The sequence below is a fragment of the Aspergillus puulaauensis genome, chromosome 2, assembly GCF_016861865.1.
Source record: "Aspergillus puulaauensis MK2 DNA, chromosome 2, nearly complete sequence".
Lineage (NCBI taxonomy): Eukaryota > Fungi > Ascomycota > Eurotiomycetes > Eurotiales > Aspergillaceae > Aspergillus > Aspergillus puulaauensis.
In genome coordinates, this window is record NC_054858.1 from 418,492 (window position 1) to 441,793 (window position 23,302).

At 53.0% G+C, this 23,302-nt stretch overlaps 10 protein-coding genes across 10 annotated transcripts; 6 read left to right on the forward strand and 4 right to left on the reverse strand.

Moving 5' to 3' along the window:
* Window positions 1–283: 283 nt before the first annotated feature.
* APUU_20178A (uncharacterized protein) lies at window positions 284–1,905 on the reverse strand (the record flags this gene model as incomplete). Its single annotated transcript, XM_041698790.1, has 9 exons — window positions 284–368; window positions 417–517; window positions 566–745; window positions 792–831; window positions 877–988; window positions 1,034–1,193; window positions 1,237–1,250; window positions 1,296–1,360; window positions 1,406–1,905. The coding sequence occupies 9 exons, from the start codon at window positions 1,903–1,905 to the stop codon at window positions 284–286; spliced, it is 1,257 nt and encodes a 418-aa protein (XP_041551940.1).
* Window positions 1,906–2,192: 287 nt separating this feature from the next.
* Window positions 2,193–3,312, forward strand: APUU_20179S (uncharacterized protein; the record flags this gene model as incomplete). Its single annotated transcript, XM_041698791.1, has 3 exons — window positions 2,193–2,386; window positions 2,435–2,650; window positions 2,706–3,312. The coding sequence occupies 3 exons, from the start codon at window positions 2,193–2,195 to the stop codon at window positions 3,310–3,312; spliced, it is 1,017 nt and encodes a 338-aa protein (XP_041551941.1).
* Window positions 3,313–5,008: 1,696 nt separating this feature from the next.
* On the forward strand, window positions 5,009–6,973 carry APUU_20180S (flavin-containing monooxygenase; the record flags this gene model as incomplete). The annotated part of the gene is made up of 5 exons (XM_041698792.1): window positions 5,009–5,087; window positions 5,146–5,265; window positions 5,346–5,744; window positions 5,804–6,439; window positions 6,510–6,973. 5 exons carry the CDS (start codon window positions 5,009–5,011, stop codon window positions 6,971–6,973), a joined length of 1,698 nt encoding a protein of 565 aa, XP_041551942.1.
* A 1,511-nt stretch (window positions 6,974–8,484) lies between these two features.
* APUU_20181S (sulfatase domain protein) lies at window positions 8,485–11,504 on the forward strand (the record flags this gene model as incomplete). The annotated part of the gene is made up of 3 exons (XM_041698793.1): window positions 8,485–8,810; window positions 8,874–10,607; window positions 10,661–11,504. The coding sequence occupies 3 exons, from the start codon at window positions 8,485–8,487 to the stop codon at window positions 11,502–11,504; spliced, it is 2,904 nt and encodes a 967-aa protein (XP_041551943.1).
* Window positions 11,505–12,484: 980 nt separating this feature from the next.
* Window positions 12,485–15,288, forward strand: APUU_20182S (cellobiose dehydrogenase; the record flags this gene model as incomplete). Its single annotated transcript, XM_041698794.1, has 8 exons — window positions 12,485–12,533; window positions 12,619–12,797; window positions 12,872–14,198; window positions 14,242–14,366; window positions 14,411–14,504; window positions 14,555–14,603; window positions 14,655–15,016; window positions 15,095–15,288. 8 exons carry the CDS (start codon window positions 12,485–12,487, stop codon window positions 15,286–15,288), a joined length of 2,379 nt encoding a protein of 792 aa, XP_041551944.1.
* Window positions 15,289–15,673: 385 nt separating this feature from the next.
* Window positions 15,674–17,236, forward strand: APUU_20183S (putative extracelular serine carboxypeptidase; the record flags this gene model as incomplete). The annotated part of the gene is made up of 1 exon (XM_041698795.1): window positions 15,674–17,236. One exon carries the CDS (start codon window positions 15,674–15,676, stop codon window positions 17,234–17,236), a length of 1,563 nt encoding a protein of 520 aa, XP_041551945.1.
* Window positions 17,237–17,565: 329 nt separating this feature from the next.
* APUU_20184A (uncharacterized protein) lies at window positions 17,566–18,324 on the reverse strand (the record flags this gene model as incomplete). Its single annotated transcript, XM_041698797.1, has 1 exon — window positions 17,566–18,324. The coding sequence occupies one exon, from the start codon at window positions 18,322–18,324 to the stop codon at window positions 17,566–17,568; it is 759 nt and encodes a 252-aa protein (XP_041551946.1).
* A 616-nt stretch (window positions 18,325–18,940) lies between these two features.
* On the reverse strand, window positions 18,941–19,423 carry APUU_20185A (uncharacterized protein; the record flags this gene model as incomplete). The annotated part of the gene is made up of 1 exon (XM_041698798.1): window positions 18,941–19,423. The coding sequence occupies one exon, from the start codon at window positions 19,421–19,423 to the stop codon at window positions 18,941–18,943; it is 483 nt and encodes a 160-aa protein (XP_041551947.1).
* A 642-nt stretch (window positions 19,424–20,065) lies between these two features.
* APUU_20186A (uncharacterized protein) lies at window positions 20,066–21,424 on the reverse strand (the record flags this gene model as incomplete). Its single annotated transcript, XM_041698799.1, has 1 exon — window positions 20,066–21,424. The coding sequence occupies one exon, from the start codon at window positions 21,422–21,424 to the stop codon at window positions 20,066–20,068; it is 1,359 nt and encodes a 452-aa protein (XP_041551948.1).
* Window positions 21,425–22,121: 697 nt separating this feature from the next.
* Window positions 22,122–22,858, forward strand: APUU_20187S (uncharacterized protein; the record flags this gene model as incomplete). Its single annotated transcript, XM_041698800.1, has 2 exons — window positions 22,122–22,485; window positions 22,521–22,858. The coding sequence occupies 2 exons, from the start codon at window positions 22,122–22,124 to the stop codon at window positions 22,856–22,858; spliced, it is 702 nt and encodes a 233-aa protein (XP_041551949.1).
* Window positions 22,859–23,302: the final 444 nt, after the last annotated feature.

The following is a 23,302-nucleotide window of genomic DNA, read 5'->3' on the forward strand; positions in this document are numbered from 1 at the left end:
GGAGGACACTCAGTGTTGTGCCGACGCTAGTCCAAACAAGTTCTCTCTCCAACACAAGTCCAACACTCTTTACATGGTTGCCTGATGCTCTATTCCCACGTCGTGGTATTTTAGTATCTACTGTTACTGCTCTAGTGCGATCCACTCACGTCTGCATGCCCGTCCCATCTTAGCCAAGCTGTACGGAGTACGGGATGAAACAATGGCCCAGGTGCGCCCTCTCTACCACCGCCGTGGGAGAACTGGAACTTTGCTCTCGCCAACAGCCTGTTTATAAAGCACCTCAGACAATAAAAACAGGCTGCCGATCTAGCCAGTCCTTCGCACCGCTGTACTTGCAGTTAAATGCCATGAACTCGTCCGGTTTCCTATGCACGCGATTAGTCACTGCTAGGAGTCCACCGAAAAGTACGCACATTGTGACAGTCTTCTCTCCTTTTGCAGTGCCCGGTTTTGCTGCATGTCGACTGTACGCTTGAATAAGACTTGCACGGTCGTGTCGGCTGCGAAAAATGTCCTACAAAGCGTGAGCAAAGATAATCCGGCGTCATCACTATGGTCATACTTGAAGTATTGCGCTAATCTCTTCGAGAGAATAGCCCTCTTCGCTTCGCTTAAAGAACGCACCCAGCGCCTCAGAGTCTTCAATTGCTTGGCTGGCTCCCTGTCCCTGCGTGGGCAGCATCGCATGTGCGGCGTCTCCAATCAATATGAGTCGCCCCCGGTGCCACGTGCTAAGAGGATCCTACAAGTTGGTTAATGATATTCGACGACACGCAAAGCCAACTTACAATATCACGCAATTGCCACAGTCCGAGATCTGAAGAATGTCTGGTCGAGTTAGCCAAATTTAATAGCGATTGACGCGTAACTGACTTGAAAATGCTTGTTACCCAGCTAGGAAACTCCGCGAATGTATCCAACATCTTTGTCAGGTTGCCTTTCGAAACCCAGGACTGATTCGCATTTGGGTCCTCATTTATTTGATCTACGGGGTGTCAGTACCTGAAGTGTTCTTCAAGGGAAAACGTACCATCTGGAACCAGCGCCACAATCCCAAAAACATCGCCTTGTCTCCCGGGGCCCATAACGAGACGACAGTTATGCGCGACCATCATCGATGTGAATGGACTTCTCGGGTCGATCTTACTGCAGAATTCGGGTTCTTTGTCTTGAAGAATGTCCGAAGGAATCTGCTCTGTGAGTATGGTTCTATAAATACGTGGTTACGCGTACCATAAGCCGATAAGCTACATCCATTAGCTCAGTTCGTCAAGATATCGGGTGATCCATACCAGAATGACCCGTCGGCGTTGGCACGACATTGCTATCCAAAACATACTTCCGAAGGCCACTATGGCTATAGCCTTGTCAGCTTGGCCAACCAGAAAGTGTCTCTACGTACATCCCATCCGCTCCTATAATAACATCACCTTCCAGCTTGTCGCCATTTTCGAGCTCCACACTTCCATGCAAAGGGTCGCATGCCACCACGCGAGAGGAGACTTTAATCTCGACTGGGTGCCCATCTCTGTTTGTGCAGAGAGCTGCCTTCTTCAGTGCATCGTGTAAGTCCCTCCGATGGTATACAATCCGACTAGCCCCATACTCGTTCTTGGTAGTCAAAGGAATATGGTTTACCAGCTCTCCGTCGGTCGAGTAAACCCGGAAACCTTCATCTACCAAGCCCCGAGCATCTTCGAGCTCCTTGCCTAATCCAAAAGTATCGTATACAATCTTAGTCGCATTTGGCTGTAGAGAGATCAGTGCACCAATTTCTGTATTCAGGCGCGACTGTTCTAGCACTGTAATCCGCCTGTTGGGCGCGCGAAGGGCAATGGCGGCCGTGAGGCCCGCTATGCCTCCCCCAACAATAATGATCCGAAACGGGCTTCTAGTTTTCATGTCGTTTTCATAAAAAGCACTCTTCTATAATGGGTACCATCTGTGGAAATCTCAGGTTTTCATTCACCTGCGCCCACTAGTTGGGACTTCGCCCACCCCGACCTCCACCTCCACTTCCCTTCCCTTCTCCACGTTTTCCGCCGAGTGGGCGATATACGGAATTGTGGGCAGTGGTGGTCTGTATAACTACACAAGCCATCATAGCAATGAGTATAAACTGACCTGATCATTCATCGGTACTCAGTTGGTCAAACACATTTGAAAACTGCCGTCACTTACAGTCCATCATGTCCACCACAGTCACCGAGTCTGTTACTATTCCACAGGTCAACGTCCGCATGCGCCTGGACGGAAAGGATCCTACGTTTGGAGACTTCCGTGATGACCTCGCAAGGGATGGCTTTGCTGTCGTAAAGGGAGCTGTTCCGAAGGAGCGGGCACTGAAGTACGCTGATGAAATGTACTCATGGCTAGAGGGCTTGTAAGACTTCCTGATGTCCTAGTATACCGAATGGATCTAACGAAGCAGCAATCTCGGCTTCGACCGCAATGATCAAAGCACCGTCCATAAAGACCGCCTACCACTCATCAACGAGAAAGGCATGTGCATGCACTACGGTGTAGCCCACGAGAAGTTCGTCTGGGACGTCCGCAGCGAGCCAGGCGTGGTCTCCGCATTCGAGAAAGTCTACAACGACAAAGACCTTATTGTCTCCTTTGACGCAATCAACTTCGGCTTTCCCAAGTAAGTCGGGTCTTCCATCCACCTTGCCTTTTCTTTAGTTAGTTAACAGCAGCAGCCGCACCGATCTCCCTCCAAACAAACCCTGGCCACACCAGGACCAAGACCCAGAGAAGCCCGACTTCCGCTGTCTCCAAGGGCTCGTCAACCTGCTCCCCAACGGCTCCTCCGACGGCGGCCTGATCGTCTGCCGCGGCGCGCACCTCCTCTCATCAGAATTCCACCACGACATGAAAGACGAAGCGCGCATCCCAGCCTGGACACCCGAGTGGTACGGGTTCACCTCGAACGGGATGAAATGGCTCGAGGAGCGGAACTGCGAATGGGTCAAGGTGTGCGCTGAGCCGGGCGATCTTCTCCTCTGGGACTCGCGGACGCCGCACTACAATCTCAGCCCCGAGGGCTCAACGCCGCGGTTCTGCATCTATACCTGCTACATGCCTGTTGCGGATGCGACGCAGGAGGATCTGGGGAGGAAGAAAGAGGCGTATCAGAACTGGCTGGGCACGACGCATTGGCCGAATGCGAAGCATACGGGGTCGAATGTTGCGAAGCGTGATGGAGTGGAGTGCCCGTATAATCGCTTCAAACCGGTTGTTGGGCCGGTGTTAGGGGAGAGAGCGTTTAAGTTGACGGGGATTCCGTATCTCAAGAGTCAGGCATAGTTCTGTTGTTTGTTGTTTGTTGTTGTCGTTAGCTGCACTTGTACTATGTTTTCTTATCGATCATCAGGCTCTGTTAATCTAGGGCCGCTCCTCGGCAAACATTGGTAGTTCAATCCATTATGACAAAAACAATAGGATTAACTATAGGAACAACCTAGTTAAACAGTAAACACAAATAAATCAGATAACACTCCCGTCGATAAACGGCAGAACGAATCACAGTCTCGACAAGAAAGAGCCAAATCAACCCCTTAGTGGCCCACGCTAAGACCAGGATCCGCCTCCCCTTTTCCTGCGGACATGTTCCGTGTCTCGGTGGGCATCCTGCAAACTCCACGGAGGACACTCCCGTAGACCCGTAGTAACTGTACTATTTAAAATTGGTAAAACTAGTAGACGGGCCGGCGTATCAGGCGCGTTTTCCCGGGCGCCACGAGGACAGTTGCCTTACTCTTGAGTCTTGACTCTTGGCTCTTAGCCTTAAGACTCGATCACCGGCAGTAGTACTCCATAGCAGACAGACAATTTGGCAAATGAGGCTATGCTAGGCAGTTTTCAATTGCTCGAGCTCAGCTGCGGATGCGGGGAACCTTGCGAGGTTACACGACAGCATTCTGTCAGGCTGCCTGCTTGAATGGTCGCCTGATGTTTCGTTGGAGGCGATGCATGAATTTAGTTAATTATGCAGGTGATGTAGTATTATGTAGTATTGATTGACTGGAGTAACGTATAGCGCAGTGCTATCGATGTTTAATTTTGATAACAACCGGAACCAAACTATATATATATCACCACCAACTTTCTATATATTTCGAAAGACAGCGACCAAAACCGAGACTAACAAAAATACTAATCAAGTATCCTTACCACTTATTAGGATAATAATGATTCAGTCAAATTAACCATCCAGTCCGTAATCGACTCTGACTGCGTTGCTGACTGAATATGCCATGGCCAAGTCCTTCGCTGCACACTCTCGGACTCTTCAGCTATGCAGCTGAGGTGGCACCGTGGCAGGGTTCTCTCCAACTGCAGGCTTGGCGCATAGAGCCATTTACTCCGACAACAGAATTGGATACGTAAAATCCCATTATCAACTGCCAGCGAATGCATCTGATCGTAACTGACCAACCTCGAGGATGCCCGGCTACCGAGGCTGGAGGGGCAATCTTCACTCGGGCCAGACGATACATACAGGGTACCTAAGTACGGAGTAGGACTGGATATCGTCTCTGCATCTTGGCAACTCGCAAGCAGCTCTAAAAACTCAAGCTTGTTATGCATCACATGTTATAGTTGATGCTAACAATCAGATGTGAGGAGTACCTTGGCAGTTGATAACCGCCACAACTGCAATATGAGCAGACGTAGCATACTAACTAGTCTAGTAAGTAACACTGCGGGGAATACATTCTTCAATTAGAGTGTCATTATTACCAATGTGCAACTTACAGACCGACCGATACCATCAGTATAACGGCCGATTGTTGTGCCAAGGCCCGTCAAGGCCGAGGTCCATCCGCGATCTTATGCGGGGAAGCAGAAGACCCCTGGCAGTGGCAACTCCAGCGACCCGAGGCGCGCCGTCTCGCTTTTCGATCGATCGGAGTTCGTTCCTTCACTTATTTATTAATTCTCACCCTAGTTCTTTTTAGAAGATTAAGTGTATCGAATCAGCCGGCCAAACAAACCGAACATGGGGAGCTCGAACCACCCGGTCGGGAACCAGGACTACACCGAGTCCACGGTTGCGATCATTGGCGCTGGCATTTCTGGTTTGTTTACTCATGTTGGCGAGGTGCGACTGATTAGTTAGTTGACTAACGCTACTAGGAATTTGCATGGCCATTGATTTACTCCGTCGCAACCATCGCAACTTTGTTATTCTCGAAAAGGGGAGCTCTGTCGGCGGGACATGGCACGATAACAAGTACCCGGGGTGCGCATGCGATGGTACGTTGACTTCCACCCAAGGATAGAAGCCTGGTCTAGTCGGGCTACTTATGGATGTAGCATGCTGAGAAAATATGTAGTCTGGAGCGCGCTATACAGCTACTCCTTCGAGCAACGCTCCAACTGGACGCGCGAATACCCAGGCCAAGAAGAAATGCTGCACTACCTTACCGGCGTCGCAAGCAAATACGGCCTGTACCCGTACATCCGATTCAACTCGACGGTTGACGAGGCGCGCTGGGACGAGAAGACGCGCCAGTGGAAGATCCAGGTTCGCGTGTCAGGTGAAAAGGACAGCGAGTACCAGAGCGGTTATGTGCTTTCGGCGAACGTGCTGATTCCGGGGGTGGGACAGCTGAACCAGCCCTTCTGGCCGGATATCCCTGGGCGGGACGAGTTTAAGGGGAAGAGTATGCATTCGGCGCGATGGGACTGGACGTATGACTTCAAGGGGAAGAAGGTTGCTGTGATTGGGAATGGTATGTATACCTGTTCTGCCCTGCGTTTGATCTGGGCGTATGATGCTAAGTCTGAGCAGGTGCAACGGCCGTCCAGATCGTGCCTGAGATGGCAAAGACGGCATCCCATCTGACCGTCTTCCAGCGGAACCCTCAATGGATTATCGGGCGTGACGACTCGAGCGTGAGCACCATCCAGAGCGCGTTTCTATCCATCCCGTTTGTGCGGCAATGCAAGCGCTCTTTGATGATGTTCTACCGCGAGATGAGCCACGACGCCATCGTCAAGACCGACTCTACGTTCGCGCGGTGGCTGCGCAATATGGGGACCGCGCATATCAAAAAGGGTCTCCCCGATAAGCCGGACATGTGGGAGACGCTAACGCCCACATACCCCCCGGGGTGTCGCCGGGTTCTCTCGTCAGACGACTACTACCCTGCGTTGAACAAGGAGCATGTCAGTTTGCAAACGAGCGCGATCTCAAGAATCACGGAGTCGGGCATTGAGACCGCTGACGGCGAGCACACCGAGTACGATCTGATCGTGTACGCAACGGGGTTCCGAACAGTGGAATTCCTGCACCCCATCAAGGTGTACGGTGCAGGCGGCCGGGACCTGAAGGATGTTTGGGATGGCGGTGCAACAGCCTACTATGGTGTGACAGTGGAGGACATGCCAAACTTCGGACTGCTGTACGGGCCAAACACTAATCTCGGTAAGTTTCTAGAAGGATTGAGCCCACAGCCCCGAAACATGTCTAACAAACAAACCCCCAACATTGATAGGACACAACTCGATCATCCTCATGATTGAGGCGCAGAGCCGTTACCTGGCCGCCCTGATCGACCCGATCGTGCGGGCCAAAGAGCAGGGCGGGACAATCGCCATCCAGCCGCGAACTGACGCTGTGCAAGCCTTTGACCGCGCAATCCAAGCCCGCCTGGCCGAGAGCAGCTTTGCCGATCCCAGCTGCACGAGCTGGTACAAGAACGAGCACAACCGCATCACAAACAACTGGCCCGGCACGGTGGTCGAGTACCAGCGGGGACTGTCGCGGGTGCAGTGGACGGACTACGAGGTGGAAGGAGACGGGGCGGGCCAGCTCGTAGGGCGGAAGAAGGAGACGCGGATAGGGCACATCGAGGAGGTGTGGCCAGTGAGCAAGTCGACGCTGTTGCTGGGGCTCAGCGTGGCAGTGGCAGCAGGAGGATATTATCTCCAGGGGCCTAAGGCAGTGCGAAGGCGCTAGTGGCAGGGCCTTCCTGTTCTGGGGCAGCATGTTTGGGTTGTTTGGTGGCAGCCTAATTTTATAACAAGCAGCTAGACTAGTGAGTTAGACTAAATGTTAGTTCGAGAGTTAACGAGTTCCTCGTATACGTAATCAGCGTTGGTCCGACCATCTGAAGGCGAGCCTTATGAAAAGTGAAACATGTGGGTTCGTGATATTCTGCCAGTCGCAGGCACCCGAGTTCCTCCACAGTAATCAACTGCGAGCTGGATGACTTGGAGTAACATCCTCCGTGACAGTCGCAATGAACGCAGCAGTCAAGTCTGGAGGTGTCAAGCTTCTTCCGGCGAACAAACGTTGCCCCGGTGTCCAGCGTAAATCTCCGCAGTCAAGCAATGGAAGCTTCACATTTCGTGTTCTGGGCGTCTTGGCCGAAACTGTTGGCTGCACCAGTGGACCCGGAATTTCCGTGACTAACCAGTGACCACCGACCAGTGGACTGGCTGCTGCTAGGCCGACGGTCGCAGGTCCCTGATGTGACTTCATCAGGGCATCCGGACTCGCCGGTCTGGGAGAATCCCTGATTCCCTCCAGGCATTACCATTCTACTCCAGAGTATGATTCTTACATCACGATCTGCTACGTCTTACGACACTAAACCCCAACAACTAGCACGATCGGCCGTCAGCCGTGTATAAGTCTTTTATATTGGCAGAGGAGGAGGCTGTGCGATGGCGAGGATTTGGGGAGAAATGGCGAGAGCACGAAAAGGCAGGACCAACGCAGGGAAAAAAAGGGAAAGAAAGGGATCGAGAGGGCGAAACAGCCGCAATCCTTCGTGGGCCAATGGCGCAACTGGGACGCTGTTCCCGCCATCGAGGCTGAGATTTGGCGGCCGCCCATTGGTGCAGACGGTGGCAGGACCCCCGCTGGGGTCCAAATCGGGAGTGGCTCGACCTTGCCCGAATTAGAAAGTGGTCACCTGCCCATGAATCATCTCCCCTGGCGAGTACCTCAGTAACACGCCCTGAGAAGGGTTTTGGTAGCAGCACCGTCGTAGTCACTCACTGCATGATGCGTAGTTTGGGGGTTTGCGTTGCACGCCCCTGTGTTCCCTGTCATCTGTCCCACGAGTGCACACTGGCCCTGCTTCTGCTGGACCCAGACGACACGCGGTCGCCAATCAGGGCCTTGGCACCAGGGTCCAGTTACTGCAGTTCACTGGGGCAATTCACGGTTAGTAAGAGCCTGGCTTAGCTAACTCGCCGTCATTGGGGCCAAATGCTCAAACAGGCTTCTCTGCCGTTGGTCGCAGTCGGGCGCTCTCCACGTTAACACGCTAATCGATGCGCCTCCTTTGTGGAGTCACTCTGTTCACCGTCCAACTTTGTTCTTTTCACTCCTCCATCGCTGACATCTTCCTTTTCTTCCTCCTCTCTCCTTCTCTGTCTTAGCCATCCATCTCTTTCTTTATCTCTCGCCACTCGAGTATGTGCTGCCCTCGCTGATCCGGCCGCGCGACGACGACCACGATGAAAACCGTACAGAATCTCAAGCTCTACCGCCAATGCACCTCCATCTGGAACCGTCTGCGGTCGTCGCCTGCCGCGTTCTTTGACGTATTCTGGGACTGGACGCGACGTTTCTTTTTTACTCTCTCATTTTTCGCCCTCTTTTCCGCTAAGAACCTCCACCTCTATGCCCATCTACACTCCCTTCCCCCGGAAAAGTTCTTCCTCTGGGGCATCACATTCTTCACCCAAGATGTCGCGTGCACAATTCTCATCCGGAACCTCACGCAGAAGTTCCCATGGCGATGGCTGGACGCTCTCGCGGCGCTGGTCGTCATTCCGTTCAGGTAAGTCGCAGATTCCCCACTCTAATTTTGAGACACTGCTGACGTTTTCCGTTTTTTAAAAAGTCTGGTGATGTCTGGAATGGCCTCCGCCAACATCTCTTTCTATGTTACAGCCGGCGCCGAAATCAACTGGCGACAAGCCAAGACCTTCCACCGCGATGCCGCTGCCATCCGAACACTACTCACCGGCCTGACTGGCTTTTTGATCGTCGAGGCGATCATGACCGTCGTCGCCTGGTTCCTCGCCCCCTACGTCCATCGACTCGCCGGCGGGATTCTGCACATTCTCGCTGAACCGTTCAGAATTTTGTTTAGACCAGTATACAATTTCTTCTCCAGACATGTGGGTCCTCGTATTCGACACATCCGATTGCGGAGCGAGCAGCCCCTGCCCGACCCTGAGGTCTACGAGCAGATCGCGGTCGAAGATTACAATGAATACAAGAGCGATGACGAGGAGGGGGCTGCGTTGTTGAACAATGGCAGTACCAGCGGGGCTAGCAGCAGTTCTAGTGCCCCGAAGCGCCCGACGCAGCAGCGGATCACGCTTGCAAAGCGGTTGTTGGTTTGGTTGCCGTTCATCTTTTTCGTCATTCTTCGCTGTTTCCGACCCTCATATCCATCGTTTATCTTCCTCTCGGGAGCGTTGCCCTTGACGCCGTTTGCTGGAATGAACCGCCCGACTTTAGGACAGCAGGCCGGATATATCCCTGACTATTCCTGGCTGGAAGGAAAGACCGCGCTCACCGACCCGCCCAAGTGGGACTGGATGCCAGAAGACAGACTCCCTGGGTTCGAGGACTGGCATTATGACAGCCCGCACTATATGGCGTCGAAAGACCCACTGCATATTTCCAACCTCCAGGCGCCAGTGTTGGAGGAGCTCAAGGATGTTTTGTCCGACGGCGGCGTGAATATCAAGCACGTTATCCTGCTAAAGCTGGAGAGTACCAGAGGCGACGTTTTCCCTCTTCGCAACGGCTCCTTCATCCACGAGAAGATCAAGGAGTCTTTCAACGGCAAAGAAATGCCCGAGAGCGCTGTCAAGGCCGTCGCCAATCTCACTCGCACCGCCGAGTATCTGACTGGCTTCGATTCCGGTTTCGACCAGTACCGTGAAGGACCACGGAAGAAGTACGGTGGAATCAGTGCGAGAAACGGTTTCACCACAGGAACGTATACCATCAAGAGTGTGGCCGGAACGGTGTGCGGAATCTCACCGCTCGTGGCCGACTTCAACAAGGAATGGAAATACCACCTCTACAACCCCTGCATGCCGCACGTAGTCGGCGCCCTCAGCGCGCAGAAGGATATCTCGAGCAACGCGACAGACTATCGTTCATGGCCGTGGCAGTCGATCTGGATGCAGTCCGTCACGGACACCTACGACCACCAGAACAGACTAACCCCCATGCTGGGCTACGACGATATTTACACTAGGGAGCGCATCGAGAAGCCTTCCGCGAAGCACTATCCTCTGGAACACAAGGAGGTCAACTACTACGGATATCCAGATACGGAACTGCGGGACTACATTCATGACGCGTTTGACGAGGCGAAGGAGAAGAACACCCGTGTCTTCCTTACGCATCTGACTGGGACGACGCACCACCCGTGGGGTATGCCCGACGATGAGTACGATAATATCATGGGCCCCTCGTTCAAGGGGAAGAACAACGACATGAACCGGTACTTGAACACGATCGGGTTTGGTGATCGGTGGATCCAGGAGATCCTCGACATCCTGGAGGAGAAGGGTGTTCGCAATGAGACCTTGGTTGTCATGGCTGGTGACCAGTAAGTTTTGCACTTTATTCGTATAATCTGACTACGTATGCTAACCGATGCAGCGGCCTCTCCCTTCCCAATGACGGAGGAATCACCCCATACAGCAACCCGCACATCGGCAGTTTCCACGTCCCCATCGTCCTCGCACACCCTCAACTCCCTGCAGTCGAGGTCAAAGATCCAGTGATCTCGCTGCAAATCGTCCCGACCATCATTGACCTCCTGATCGAGTCCAACTCGCTCAGTGCCAACGGCACCAATGCAGCCAAGGATATCCGCGGCCTCTACGAAGGGCAGTCGCTCATCCGCCCGCTGTACCAGGAGGCCAACGGCATGCAAGACTGGCAATTCAGCGTGATGAACACCGGCGGGTCGTGGCTCGCCGTCCGCTCTGCCAACAGACCAGCATGGCGGATTGTCATCCCGCTAATTGACGATGTCGAATGGCGGTTCACCGATGTTGAGCGCGATCCTCAGGAAGAACACCCCATTACCAGCTTCAGCTTTTACGATCTAATGGACGCGCTGTGGCACGAGTATGGTGATGACAAGAAGAAACATAAGGATGGAGACGATGACGACGACAACGATCTAGATGAGCGCGATGCTTTTGCATTCCCTCACCCACCACCGCCACCACCACCACCCCATCATCGTCACCCACCACCACCTCCTCCACCACCACACCATCCGCACCCCCGTCCTGGCGACGGTCACGGACCTCCCCCTCCACCACCACCGGTCACCATCTCGCCCAGCCATCCACGACCGGACCGAGGGGAGCCTGATGTCGTCCGCTGGGCGCGCGATGCCGCACACATGACGGAGTGGTGGATTGCCGACAACCACCGCCGGTATCAATATGAAAAACCCAACAGCAAACCAAAGGACAAGCGCCACACATAATCCACCGACCTTACTACTCTATTCCTTTATTTCCTAAATGAACTCACCGACACCCGAACCCACTCATACCTCCTTCACCTAATCCACCTCGAACACCACAATCGACTAGATGGATCTCTGTTGGATACTACCTACCCACTGTCGAATGTAAATTACGACATTTTGACCTTTTCTACCGTGGCATACTGTTTACCATCTACTACTATTTATTCTCGAGCATAGCATGGCATCGTCGATTTGTACATAATGAAACGCGTTCCGAACCTGATTCTTCACCCAGTTCCATATTTTAATATTTCAAGACATCGAGTTCTCCCTTATAATATTTCAGCTCCACTGTAGAGACCCAGTTCCACACCGCAGTTAATCAATCTGCACCGAAACGCGATCCATCCGTAATCAACCGCCGGCCATTCGCCGGCGATAGTCTAACTGAGAACGATCGACGCGGACAAGCGGACCGAACTGCCCCTATCACCGTTTCGCATAGAGACAAGCCTTTGCAGACCTACCAGAAACAATGCAAGTCTGCAGATGATTAGCCCGGATCCTCGATTATTAGAACTGAATCGACACGGACTCCACGGCTAATTACCCCTTGTCAACATGAGACTCAAACCCCCGTCCAAGACGCCAAGCCCTGCTGGGCGTCGCATGTTTCGCGGTACAGCACCTTGGCTCCGGCTCTTGGACTGTATCCTGGTTAATATTTTAATATGGCCCTGTTGATCGTTTCCTATACGGCGCGTTCTCCGGGCTGTTCGGAGGGGGGATTGCTGATTCCGGGAGCTGTTATTCGTTGCAGAGTGACTGGCTGGAATGCGAACAAGTGTATATAAAGTAGGGCATCGCCCGGGCCTCTTCGGTGATTTGCTGTCTCAAACTGTTAACTGCCAGTTCGAGTTCACGCAGCACGGTTCGTCCTGGCGACGACCTTTCGTTCTTTTTTCAGCCTCCCTGCTTTGATTCGCTCTTTTACTATGTATTCGTTCTTTCGTTCCTTCGCTGCCCTGGTGGCGGCCGGCAGTTGTATGTTCTCAGCCCTACCTATCTACCTACCTACCTTCTCTAGTACACCCGCACTATGCATAAGAAAGAAGATTAACAAGCGCAGTCCTCCAACCATGCCTCGCCCAAACCACCACGCCAGAGAAATACACAGACCCAGACACCGGCATCATCTTCGACACATGGACCGTGGAGAAAACCTCCTCCGTCGCGGGCCTTACATTCGGTGTCGCCCTGCCTGAAGACGCCCTGACGACCGATGCGACGGAGTTTATTGGATACATTGTACCTCCCCCTCCCTCCTTCTTTAACCCCCCTTGGTTACAAATAGGGCACCTCTGAGGCTAACATGGTGGCAGTCCTGCTCCTCCTCCTCCACAGCCAGCGCAACAGGCTGGTGCGGTCTCTCCCTCGGCGGCTCCATGAACAGCAACCTTCTCCTCCTCGCGTACCCGCAAGACGACCAAGTCCTAACCTCATTCCGGTTCAGCTCCGGCTACGCCATGCCAGAGGTCTACGCCGGCGAAGCCACACTAACCCAGATCTCGTCGTCCGTGGAAGCCGACAGCTTCAGCGTGCTGTTCCGGTGCGAGGGGTGTCTGGCGTGGGACCACGAGGGGGTGACAGGCAACGCGACGACTTCGAATGGAAGGCTGATTCTGGGGTGGGCGCAGGGGCAGGATAGCCCGACTGATGCGGCTTGTCCGGATGATCTGAGTGTGGTGCAGCATGAGGGGCAGGGGATTTGGGTTGGTACGCTGGATGAGAATGCCGCGTCGAGTGAGTATGAGACTTGGGCGGAGCTGGCGACTGAGGAAGTTACTGGGGATTGTGATGGGGGTGGTGGTGGTGGTGGAGGTGGTGGTGATGTAGTTGGCACGCCTGTTCCCGATGGTGCGAGCTACGAGTATATCATTGTTGGGTCAGGCCCGGCTGGTATGGTTCTTGCGGACCGACTGAGTGCGACTGGAGCAAAGACGCTGCTGATTGAGAAGGGGCCGCCTAGTATTGGGCTATGGGGTGGCGATTTGAAGCCGGACTGGTTGAATGAGACGGATCTGACGCGGTTTGATGTGCCCGGTCTGTGCAACCAGATCTGGGTGGACAGTGCAGGCATTGCGTGTCCCGATAACGACCAGATGGCGGGATGTGTTGTTGGTGGAGGCACTGCTGTCAACTCAGGGCTGTGGTGGAAGCCGTACTCGAAGGACTTTGACGAGGGCTTCCCTGAGGGATGGAAGTACGACGATGTCTCGGGCAGTGTGGCCAAGGTGTTTGACCGGATCCCTGGCACGATCACTCCCAGCACGGATTCGAAGCTGTATCTGCAGGAAGGCCCCAGTGTTATCATGAACGGGCTGCTGGCGAACGGGTGGGAGATGTCCAGCTTCAACGATGCGCCCGAGCAGAAGTACCGCAGTGTTGGATACAGTCCGTATATGTTCAGCAATGGCCAGCGCAATGGGCCCATGGCGACGTACCTGGTGTCTGCGAACGAGCGCAACAACTTCGACATGTGGATCAACACGACTGTGCGCAGGGTTGTCAGAGACCAGGGCACTGCTACTGGCGTCGAGCTCCAGCCATTCCTTGACGGGGGGTACGAGGGTACTCTGAACCTGACGACTGGTGGCAAGGTCATTCTGAGCGCCGGAGCATTTGGCACTCCCAAGATTCTGTTCAGGAGTATGTCTTCCCATCCTTAGTTGGACTATGGCTAATGAAACAGGTGGAATCGGACCCGAGGACCAGCTCAGCGTCGTCAACAACTCCAAGACCGACGGAGACACCATGATTGCTGAGTCCCAGTGGATCAACCTCCCTGTCGGAGAGAACCTGATGGACCACCCTAACGTACGTTCATGGCCTATACCAGTGAGCGCAGCTAACAGACGCAGACTGAGGTTGTCGTGCAACATCCCGATATCGTCTTCTACGACTTCTACGGCGCCTGGGACGACCCTGTCGAGGCCGACAAGCAGAGCTACATATGTACGCCCTTCTACTCCGTACGAATATGAAATACATGCTAATATCCGCAGCGAACCGAACTGGCCCTCTGGCCCAGGCCGCACCAAACGTCAATCCTGTGTATGTATCAACTCACCCTACTCATTCATAACGAGTCTAATAGCCATCCAGCTTCTTCGACCAGGTCACCGGCCCCGACGGCGTGACCCGCCAGCTGCAATACCAGGCCCGAGTAGAAGGCAGCCATAACATCGAAGACGGCCACACCATGTCCATTACGCAATACGTCGGCCGCGGCCAGACCTCCCGCGGCAAGGTCACCATCAACAGCGGCCTCAACACCGTCGTCAGCACGCTCCCCTGGCTGCGCGACGAGAACGACACCGACGCCGTGATCCAGGGTCTGGAGCGCCTGCGTGACTCTCTGAGCAATGTCACCGGCTTGACCTGGGCCTTCCCGACCAAGAACGTCACCATTACCGATTTCGTGAACAGTCTCCCTGCGACGGGGCGCGGTAGTAACCACTGGATGGGTATGTTCTCCGCTACATTGACTTAATTAAGTACCTTGTTGGCGTCGTGGATCAGCGCTAATATTTGATTGAATGCAGGATCGTGCAAGATGGGCTCTGACGACGGCCGCGACGGTGGGTCTGCTGTCGTGGATCTCGACACTAAGGTATATGGCACGGAGAACCTGTTTGTGGTGGATGCGAGCATCTTCCCTGGGATGGTCAGCACCAACCCCTCGGCTTATATTGCGACTGTGGCGGAGACTGCGGCGGAGAGGATTCTGGCTTTGTAAGATGTGTAAGATGTAGTGGTGATGGAAGACAGTATTTGGTATGAAGTATTTAGAAAAGAGACTTGTTTGCTGAGTTGAATCACTGTTCGCTGCTTGTATTGGGCGTGTCGCTGTGAGGCGGGAGTCTCCCTGATAACTTGGATAGCCCTAATTCAGAATTCAGAGCACAACTGAATACTGCATATGCTGCATCAATGTTAGACAAAGCACGGCAACAAGCGATGTAACCCAGTATCGCCCCGCCGATCATTTAACCGATTGAGACTAAGGCGATGCAGGCGCCCATGAGGGGATCGTCGCCATAATAAGCCGACTGTTGTGCTCACAGCCTCAGTCACTTCCCCTCTCCAACCTCTTCCTTCACCTCATTCACCTCGCCGTCACGATGCGTCCGGTGCTGTTGCTCCCACTAGCTGCGTGTCTATCTCAGGCACTGGAATACAAAGCGTACAACTTCTCTGCCCCAATCGACCACTTCCACAACGAAACCCGCTACGAGCCCCATAGCAATGGCTCGTTCAACCTCCGCTACTGGTTCGACGACAGCCACTACCAGCCTGGAGGACCGGTGTTCGTAATCGCCGCGGGAGAAACAGACGGTGAAGATAGATTCCCATTTCTATCGCAGGGAATCGTCACCCAACTCGCAGAAGCCCACCACGGACTAGGCGTCATCCTCGAACACCGCTACTACGGAGCAAGCTATCCATTCGAAGATGTCACCCCTGATACTCTCCGGTTCCTGTCAACAGAGCAGTCTCTCGCCGACTATGCATACTTCGCGTCGAATGTCGTCTTTCCAGGCCTGGAGGACCAAGACCTAACAGCGCCCGCAACCCCATGGATCGCCTACGGAGGCTCCTACGCCGGCGCCCAGGTCGCCTTCCTGCGAAAAGTCTACCCAGAGGTGTTCTGGGGCGCTGTATCCTCGTCCGGCGTGACGGCCGCTATCATCGACTACTGGAACTACTACGAGCCCATCCGCAACTACGGGCCCGCCGACTGCATCGACACCATCCAGACCCTGACCGATCTGATCGACCGCATTCTCATCGACCACCCAGACAAACATACCCTGCACGCCCAGCTCCAAGCAACATACGGTGTATCGCCTCCAATCAACAACACCGACTTTGTCTCTATCCTGTCCAGCCCGCTGGGCTCATTCCAGTCTCGGAATTGGGACCCGGCTGTGGGCTCATACGGGTTCCGGGCTTACTGCGATAACATCACCTCGACGCACCCTCTCTACCGCCCAAACAACGGCACGGGTCTTCTGCCTCGCCTTGTGGAAGCATCAGGGTACGATGCCTCAAACAGGACGCTCCTAGCGGCCCTCCGCAACAACATCGGCTACATCAACGGGTCAAGCCCAGAATCCGAATCCAGCAGCAGCAGACGCAGAAGCAAAAGAAGCACATCCTCTACCACGCTCCCAAAATCCTCCACCACAAGCTGGAACTACCAAGTGTGCACAGAATGGGGCTACTTCATGCCGGGCTCGACAGTCCCCTCCTCCATCCGCCCGCTGATCTCCCGACTCATAGATCTAGAGTACAGCTCCAGCTTCTGCAGTTCCGACTTCGGCATCGACACGCCACCCGATGTCCAGCAGGTCAACAAGCACGGGGGATTCAACTTCTCGTACCCGCGTGTAGCTATCATAGGCGGGACGGCGGATCCCTGGCGTGATGCGACTCCGCATGCGGAGGGCCTTCCTGGGAGGAAGTCTACGCGTGAAGAGCCGTTTATCCTGGTTGATGTTGAGGCGGGGGATGTGTGGGATGGGATTCGGGGGGCGGTGCATCATTGGGATCAGAATGGGTTGAGTGGGGAGGAGGTTGAGCAGGGGGCCAGGCCGCCGGTGGTGATTCAGAGGGTGCAGAGGGAGATTGTGGATTTTGTTGGCGGGTGGTTGGATCAGTGGGAGGCGAAGGAGGATCTTTAGGAGATCTGAGAACTGAGTGGCCATGTCATTAACATATCAAGCAAGAAGACTGAATCGAAAGAACGCTATACTCGTACAAAAGAACACCGAAGCGCCACCAACCATCTCATGTAAACCACCTACCATCTCGGTTTAACCGCGAACCATCTAGTGTAAACCACCAATCCATCTCGTGTAAACCTCTAGCTCATCTAGCGTAAACCCTCTAGTTCAGGCAGAATCCAAGCCTACTGAACATCCTCTTCCTGGGTGTCCAGCTGCTGGAGCTATACCAGAGTCTCCGCACGTCCTCCGCAGTAGACACGAAAACAAAAGGTGCAGGAAAGCAATTAGGCGAAAACAAAAGTCTTGACCACATTAAGCCAAATGTTTACGACACGACCATAGCCCTTGAACAACCTCCCATCAGCCCTCGCCCACCATCCCCACACATATTCCTGTCCAAGATATGGCACAGGGAACCGCACACGCGCAGTATTATCATCGCCACTGTTACTCTCCTCCGAGAGCCCACTATCCTCATCAAACGGACCCCAGTAGTCCTCGGAAGTCAACAAGTCCTCCTCCAGCACAGGGTTGAATGAGTCTTCATCGCCCTCGTGTGGGATAACTTCCACCACCAGCGGATATCGCATGTGGTCTGATACCTCGCCGAGGCAGTCGTAGATTACGCCTCCCCATACGTCTGCGAGCCCGCGGCCAGGGTAACCTATGTCGGGGAGAGGAGGTTTTGGGAAGAAAAGGAAGGTGGGATTAGGGTGAAGATGGGCTGTTGGGCTTGCTGGGGCTTGGGGGGTTGGTTCTTCGACTTGTTCGGCTCTGTCTGCGCCATCCTCGCCGTGTTCTTCATTATATTGTTCATCTTCAGAGTCAGAGTCAGGGTCAGAATCAGAATCAGAACCAGAGGTGACTGCCACTTCATTCTCTATTGCGAGAATGTCGTCCATCGTGACGAAGACATGGGAGGTTTGCGTACCCTGTTGATTGGCAGAGCCGGCAGATGAAGTGTTTCCTTCGTTGCTCACGGGAGCTGAAGCTCCAGAGGGTCCAGTTTCCTCCTCTGGTATGTTGGAGAGGGGGCTCGACATGGCGCCTTCTTGATCCAGGGTAGTTGTATCTCGACGCTTAGAGAATGTAGCGCGTGCTGGATCTCGAGGACGTTAGCAGAGCTCTAGCCTTGGGTTCTAGAGACTACGTACCGCTGATGCTGGAGGAGATGATGCTGGAGGAGATGGTATTGGGGGTTTGAGAGAGAGAGAAGTGTTTTGGTGGGAGAGGAGAGGCTTTTATGTGTGTGTTGTGTATTCACTCCTCGCCTATCCCACTGCACGGTGGAGACTTCTTTATGACAATGGCTTTGTTCTTCCCTCGGAGGTTGTGTATCTCCGGTCTTCACTATGTACATGATAGTGCATTCCTGTGCATGCACATCTGGAGTCATTGCTGTTTTGTGTTGTTTTCCCGGTGAGTGTCCTTGTGAAAGCCCTCCTTCGTTCACTGTCGATACAGTTCTCAGCTGTTCTACCAGTGTGAGACTCCTGTGCCCTGCATGCAAAGTCTTCTAGGAAGCTATTATGCCTCTATATTACTGCATTTACTAAATGCTATGTTATCTTCAGCCTTCCATCCGAACCCAATCCATTATATCACTAAAGCTAAGCTGTCAATCTACCCACAGAGCAACATATCCAACTGAATGTTAGGCTACCCATCAGATTTATCGTGATTGCCCGCCGAAACAACATTAAAGGACACATCCCACACCTCAACCACCCTACCGAACCCTCGCATAAGAAGCTCCGGATCCTTCTCATCCCACCAGAACCCATGGCCCACGTTCCCAACCTTCGGCAGAATCCTGGGCAAATATCCCTGCCGGCCTCGCAGATGCAGCTCCTTCCATCCCACCGGCCACATCTTCTCAAGCGGGTGGGCATCTGTTGGCTCGACGCGCACAAACCCAGGGATACGCAGCAAGCCTTTGAATCTGCCGCGGCCAAAGGCCATAACGTCCAAGGGGAGCTGCATGAGCCCGAATTCGAACCTGGGCTCGGCGTCTGGCAGTATGCTGAAATAGCCCCCGCGGAATTCGTCGTTGTTTACCTTTGGGGCGTTTGGATCGTTCGGGTTGACGTTGTCGAGGGACTCCATTTCGGCGAGCTTTTCGATGTTGTATGAGAGGCCCATTTTGGTTTTGGTTATTGGCGTGCAGGCCAACACGTTGGTAAATACTCTGTTGATGGTGAGGTAATACTCTATTGATGGGGAAGGGAACCTCCTTATATTTCTGCATTTATATGTGAATGCCCATTGTCTTACTTTTTGCTTTCAATTTCTTGGTAAGTTTTGAATGCATTAACCATTCTTGCTTGATATGGCTTTGTCATTGCTGATGTGCCTTCGCCAGGGACTACCATCCAGTCAATTGTGATAAGCCTTCACTAGTTTAAAGGAGGCTATCAAGAGAAGCTCCTCATATCCGGTTGGGACTTGGGAGGAAAGAGCACTGGATGTCTACAGAAGTCCCTCTTGCCTTTATCTGGAGAGCCGTTTAGGGAAGGAGCTGCTGGTTACTACTTCCACATTCTCGCAGACGTGTGGTATTCTATACAGGGAAGGAACGACGCATCCTGAACACAAATGGAAGCTGCGATGGGTATACAAAGTCTCTATGATATCATCTTTCTACAGCAGGATCACGGATTTGCGAACAAATGAAATGTATTGATTGTTATAATCGTTTGAAGTACGCACCATCATATATATACTCTATCCGAATCACCAGGGTTCAAACAGCGGGCACATAAACCTTGTTCTTGCAACCTGATACTAGGAATGGCGTCCATAGCGGTCATTATCTTGATAATAGATATTACGCTGGGAATAGCGACGGTGCGAAGAACCACGCCCGGCCTCATAGGGAGAATCCCAACGGCTCGAGGCACGGAGAAGGTCCTCATGGTCCTTCTTCCCTTCATGACGCTTCCGTTGAATCTCACGAGCACGGCTACTCCGGGCTGAACTGCCACTGCCAAGGTATGCAATCTCAACATCCAAGACAGTCCTCTCGACCGTCCCACGACCAACCATAAGAAACAAGGTCTGAGGGTCCATCCAGAACCCACGCCTGTTCTCGTCGCCAGGCATAGGCGGCGCGGAGTGGTTATCGATCGAGTCGGCGTACTCTCTTAGCCGCTCCAGAGAAACGTGCTTGAAGGTCGCAAGCGCCTGCTTATCACTATCGACAAAGACCATGCGAGGCACTTTGACGTAGGTGTCGACCCGGCCTTCGGTGACTATAAGAGTGCCCCGGGAGTCGTCCCTCGCAGCAACACCGCACACGCCATCTTGGCCGATCTCTGGTGTGATATGGCTCTTGACACCAGACCTGAAGTCATAGTGCTGGAACCTGCGATTGTCCCCGTAGGTGATATCTTTCCAGTGACGACCAAACTGGATTCGAGAGTCAGAAGGGCCGCCAGAGGAACGAGAAGAACCGCGAGATGCACCCCCAGAGGAGCCACGCGCAGACCGGCGGTTGGAACTAGAACTGGAGCCAGGGGGGGTGATGTCCCGACGGACTATGACCACACCCCCATTATCTCCACGGTAGGACGTCCTGCTCCTGTCATCGCGGTGTCCAGAACGGCGCATATCCACGGGATCCATTTGAACTTCAATGCCGGCATTGTCACCGTAGCTGTTCTCGTATTGGTATATCCTGGAATCGCCGTACCCAGAACAGTGAAAGTCCCTGGGATCTCTTCCAATTTCAACGTAGGAATTGTCACCGTAGCGATTCTTGTACTGGTATCTCCCGCCACCGTGCTCACCCGCGTAACTAGCCCTCCGAGAGGCGGACTTGGGAGACGTCGGCCCATAATCATCGCGGGAACCACGACGACTTGATTGCTCATACTGTTCGAGTCCCCGGAAAGAGGCCGGACTCTCGACGCACTGCCCGGGCTTGACAAAAGTTGGCCGGCCCACCTGGGATATAGAGTCCCCAGGGTGGACAGTATCCGCGTAGCTTTTCGACTTCCGAGTACCATTGTCACGTTGGCTCAGAATATCCTCGCGAAGAGAAGCTCTTCGAGTACCGGGCCCTAATCCCCCAGACATATAGGCTCCGGGAGAGTCGTAGCCTGAATCCCTAGGGGATCGTGCTGGTGAGTAACGGGGACCCATTTTGTTTATTTTTGGTTGTTTTTCTTTTGTCCCTTGGTTGATTCGAGCTTGTTAAGACGAGGCGAGTAATGAGCTGATGAGTATATAACGATGATCAGACTGATGAGATCTGGTTTGGAGTCGGGCACTAGGGGTATTTATGTAGTCAGTTTTTATCCATTTGATTGTATGCCTGTTTCCTTTGTGTTTACATACGATGGATAGCTGAAAAGTTCATTGTTGCTGATAAAGAACCAAGGACTTCCCATGGTAACGATAAAGCCTTTCTTTGTAGGAAATGGCTCTACTGATGTCGAGTATCACAGTAGATCCAGAGCCTTCATTTTGAAGAGTGGAAAGCAAGAATCTTCCCAGTTCTCGACGGTAGGAAGCCAAGAGCATAACGGTGCTCCTGTTCAGCGGGTTTAAAACTGCAATCCAGATAAAACTATGAGTAGGCCACAGAGAAAAACGTCTAATTAGTAGAAGCACATTGTGGCACACTGGATAAAGAACGGCATATAAAGAAAGGCTGTTGAATGGAGTCTTCACCTCGGGGGAAAATCTTTCAAAGATACAATGTTTATTCACCGAAACTAGTATAACCATAATTTTCTGTTGACACAAAATGCTTCAAGTCACTCCCCAGTTTTGTCTCCTATCAATCTCCCTGCTAATTAGTCATGAATGCTCAACACAACAGCTCAGGTAATTCAAAATGGAAGAGTATTTCAGCAAGGAAGAAGAGCCACTGCGCGTGAAGACATTTGAGAATCTGCAGGTCCTAACCGAGATTCTATCATCTAGAAAATTGAAGTTTTACCAGAATCAAGTGAGCATCTGTGAATGGAATGACCAGCTCCGGCGGTTGAAGAGATGGGCAGACAAGGTCGTTACACGCGAGTCCGATATAGACTCGATAGACTACCGGCTGCGCGGGTTTCCGGGCCTCGTACGCCAACTACGAGAAGGTCTATACGACTTGCATCTTAGGCTTAATGATCTTCAAATCTATATATTGACTGATGATTACCGAGTAGGTAGCCAGTTAGGGCTATGGAATTTATACTGTCGCCTCGCCGGTGAGATCGATAACTTTGAAGCCCTATCAAAACAGGCCCTCAACCCAACACCATACAATCTAAGATGGATAGTGAGACCTTATTCCAATTCAATGAGTCCGACGATACGTATGTGCGCGAGGCCTACCCCCATGCTGATGAAACGTTCGTCAACCAGTTGGGCGAGTCCATATCAGGACGCCAGGCGATGCTGCGACACCGACAACAACAGAAGAAGCCCGACCCACTAATGAACGAGATGGTGAGTGACAAGCCTACATGGCTCGCACACCTCAGTCGAGACTATCACACGTTAGAGGACAAAGTCGTATCATCCGTCCCATTACCAGGCCTTGCCTTTAAGCACGACTTGTCGTTCGAATGCCCCTACTGATTTTGCACCATTGCCATTACGAGTAGGAACCAGTGGGCAAAGCACATCTTGCATGACCTTATGGCATATCAGTGCGTCTACCCCGATTGTTCAGAGCATGACCGCTGGTTTACGACATCTGTTGAATGGCGGGAGCACCAATGGAGAGACCACGGGCAGGAAACAGTTTGCCCACTCTGTAGGAAAGAAGCCAGGTATTTCGTTTTGGAAGACCATATTGCGAGCCATCTTGAAAGTCTTGCGGTCTTCGTTCTGCATGCGCCGGGTGTTGGCCATAAATCCGTTACTGTTCCTCCGGTGGAGGGCGTTCTCGGTTCGCCGGCTCCAATTCCACTGCCTCGACAGCGGAAATCGGTCTCAGTTTCTGACCTTGGTCTTTGCTTTTATTCTGGGCAGGAATGGAAGAGATGGATTGGAGCTATCGACATAGTAAGAATAGCTTAG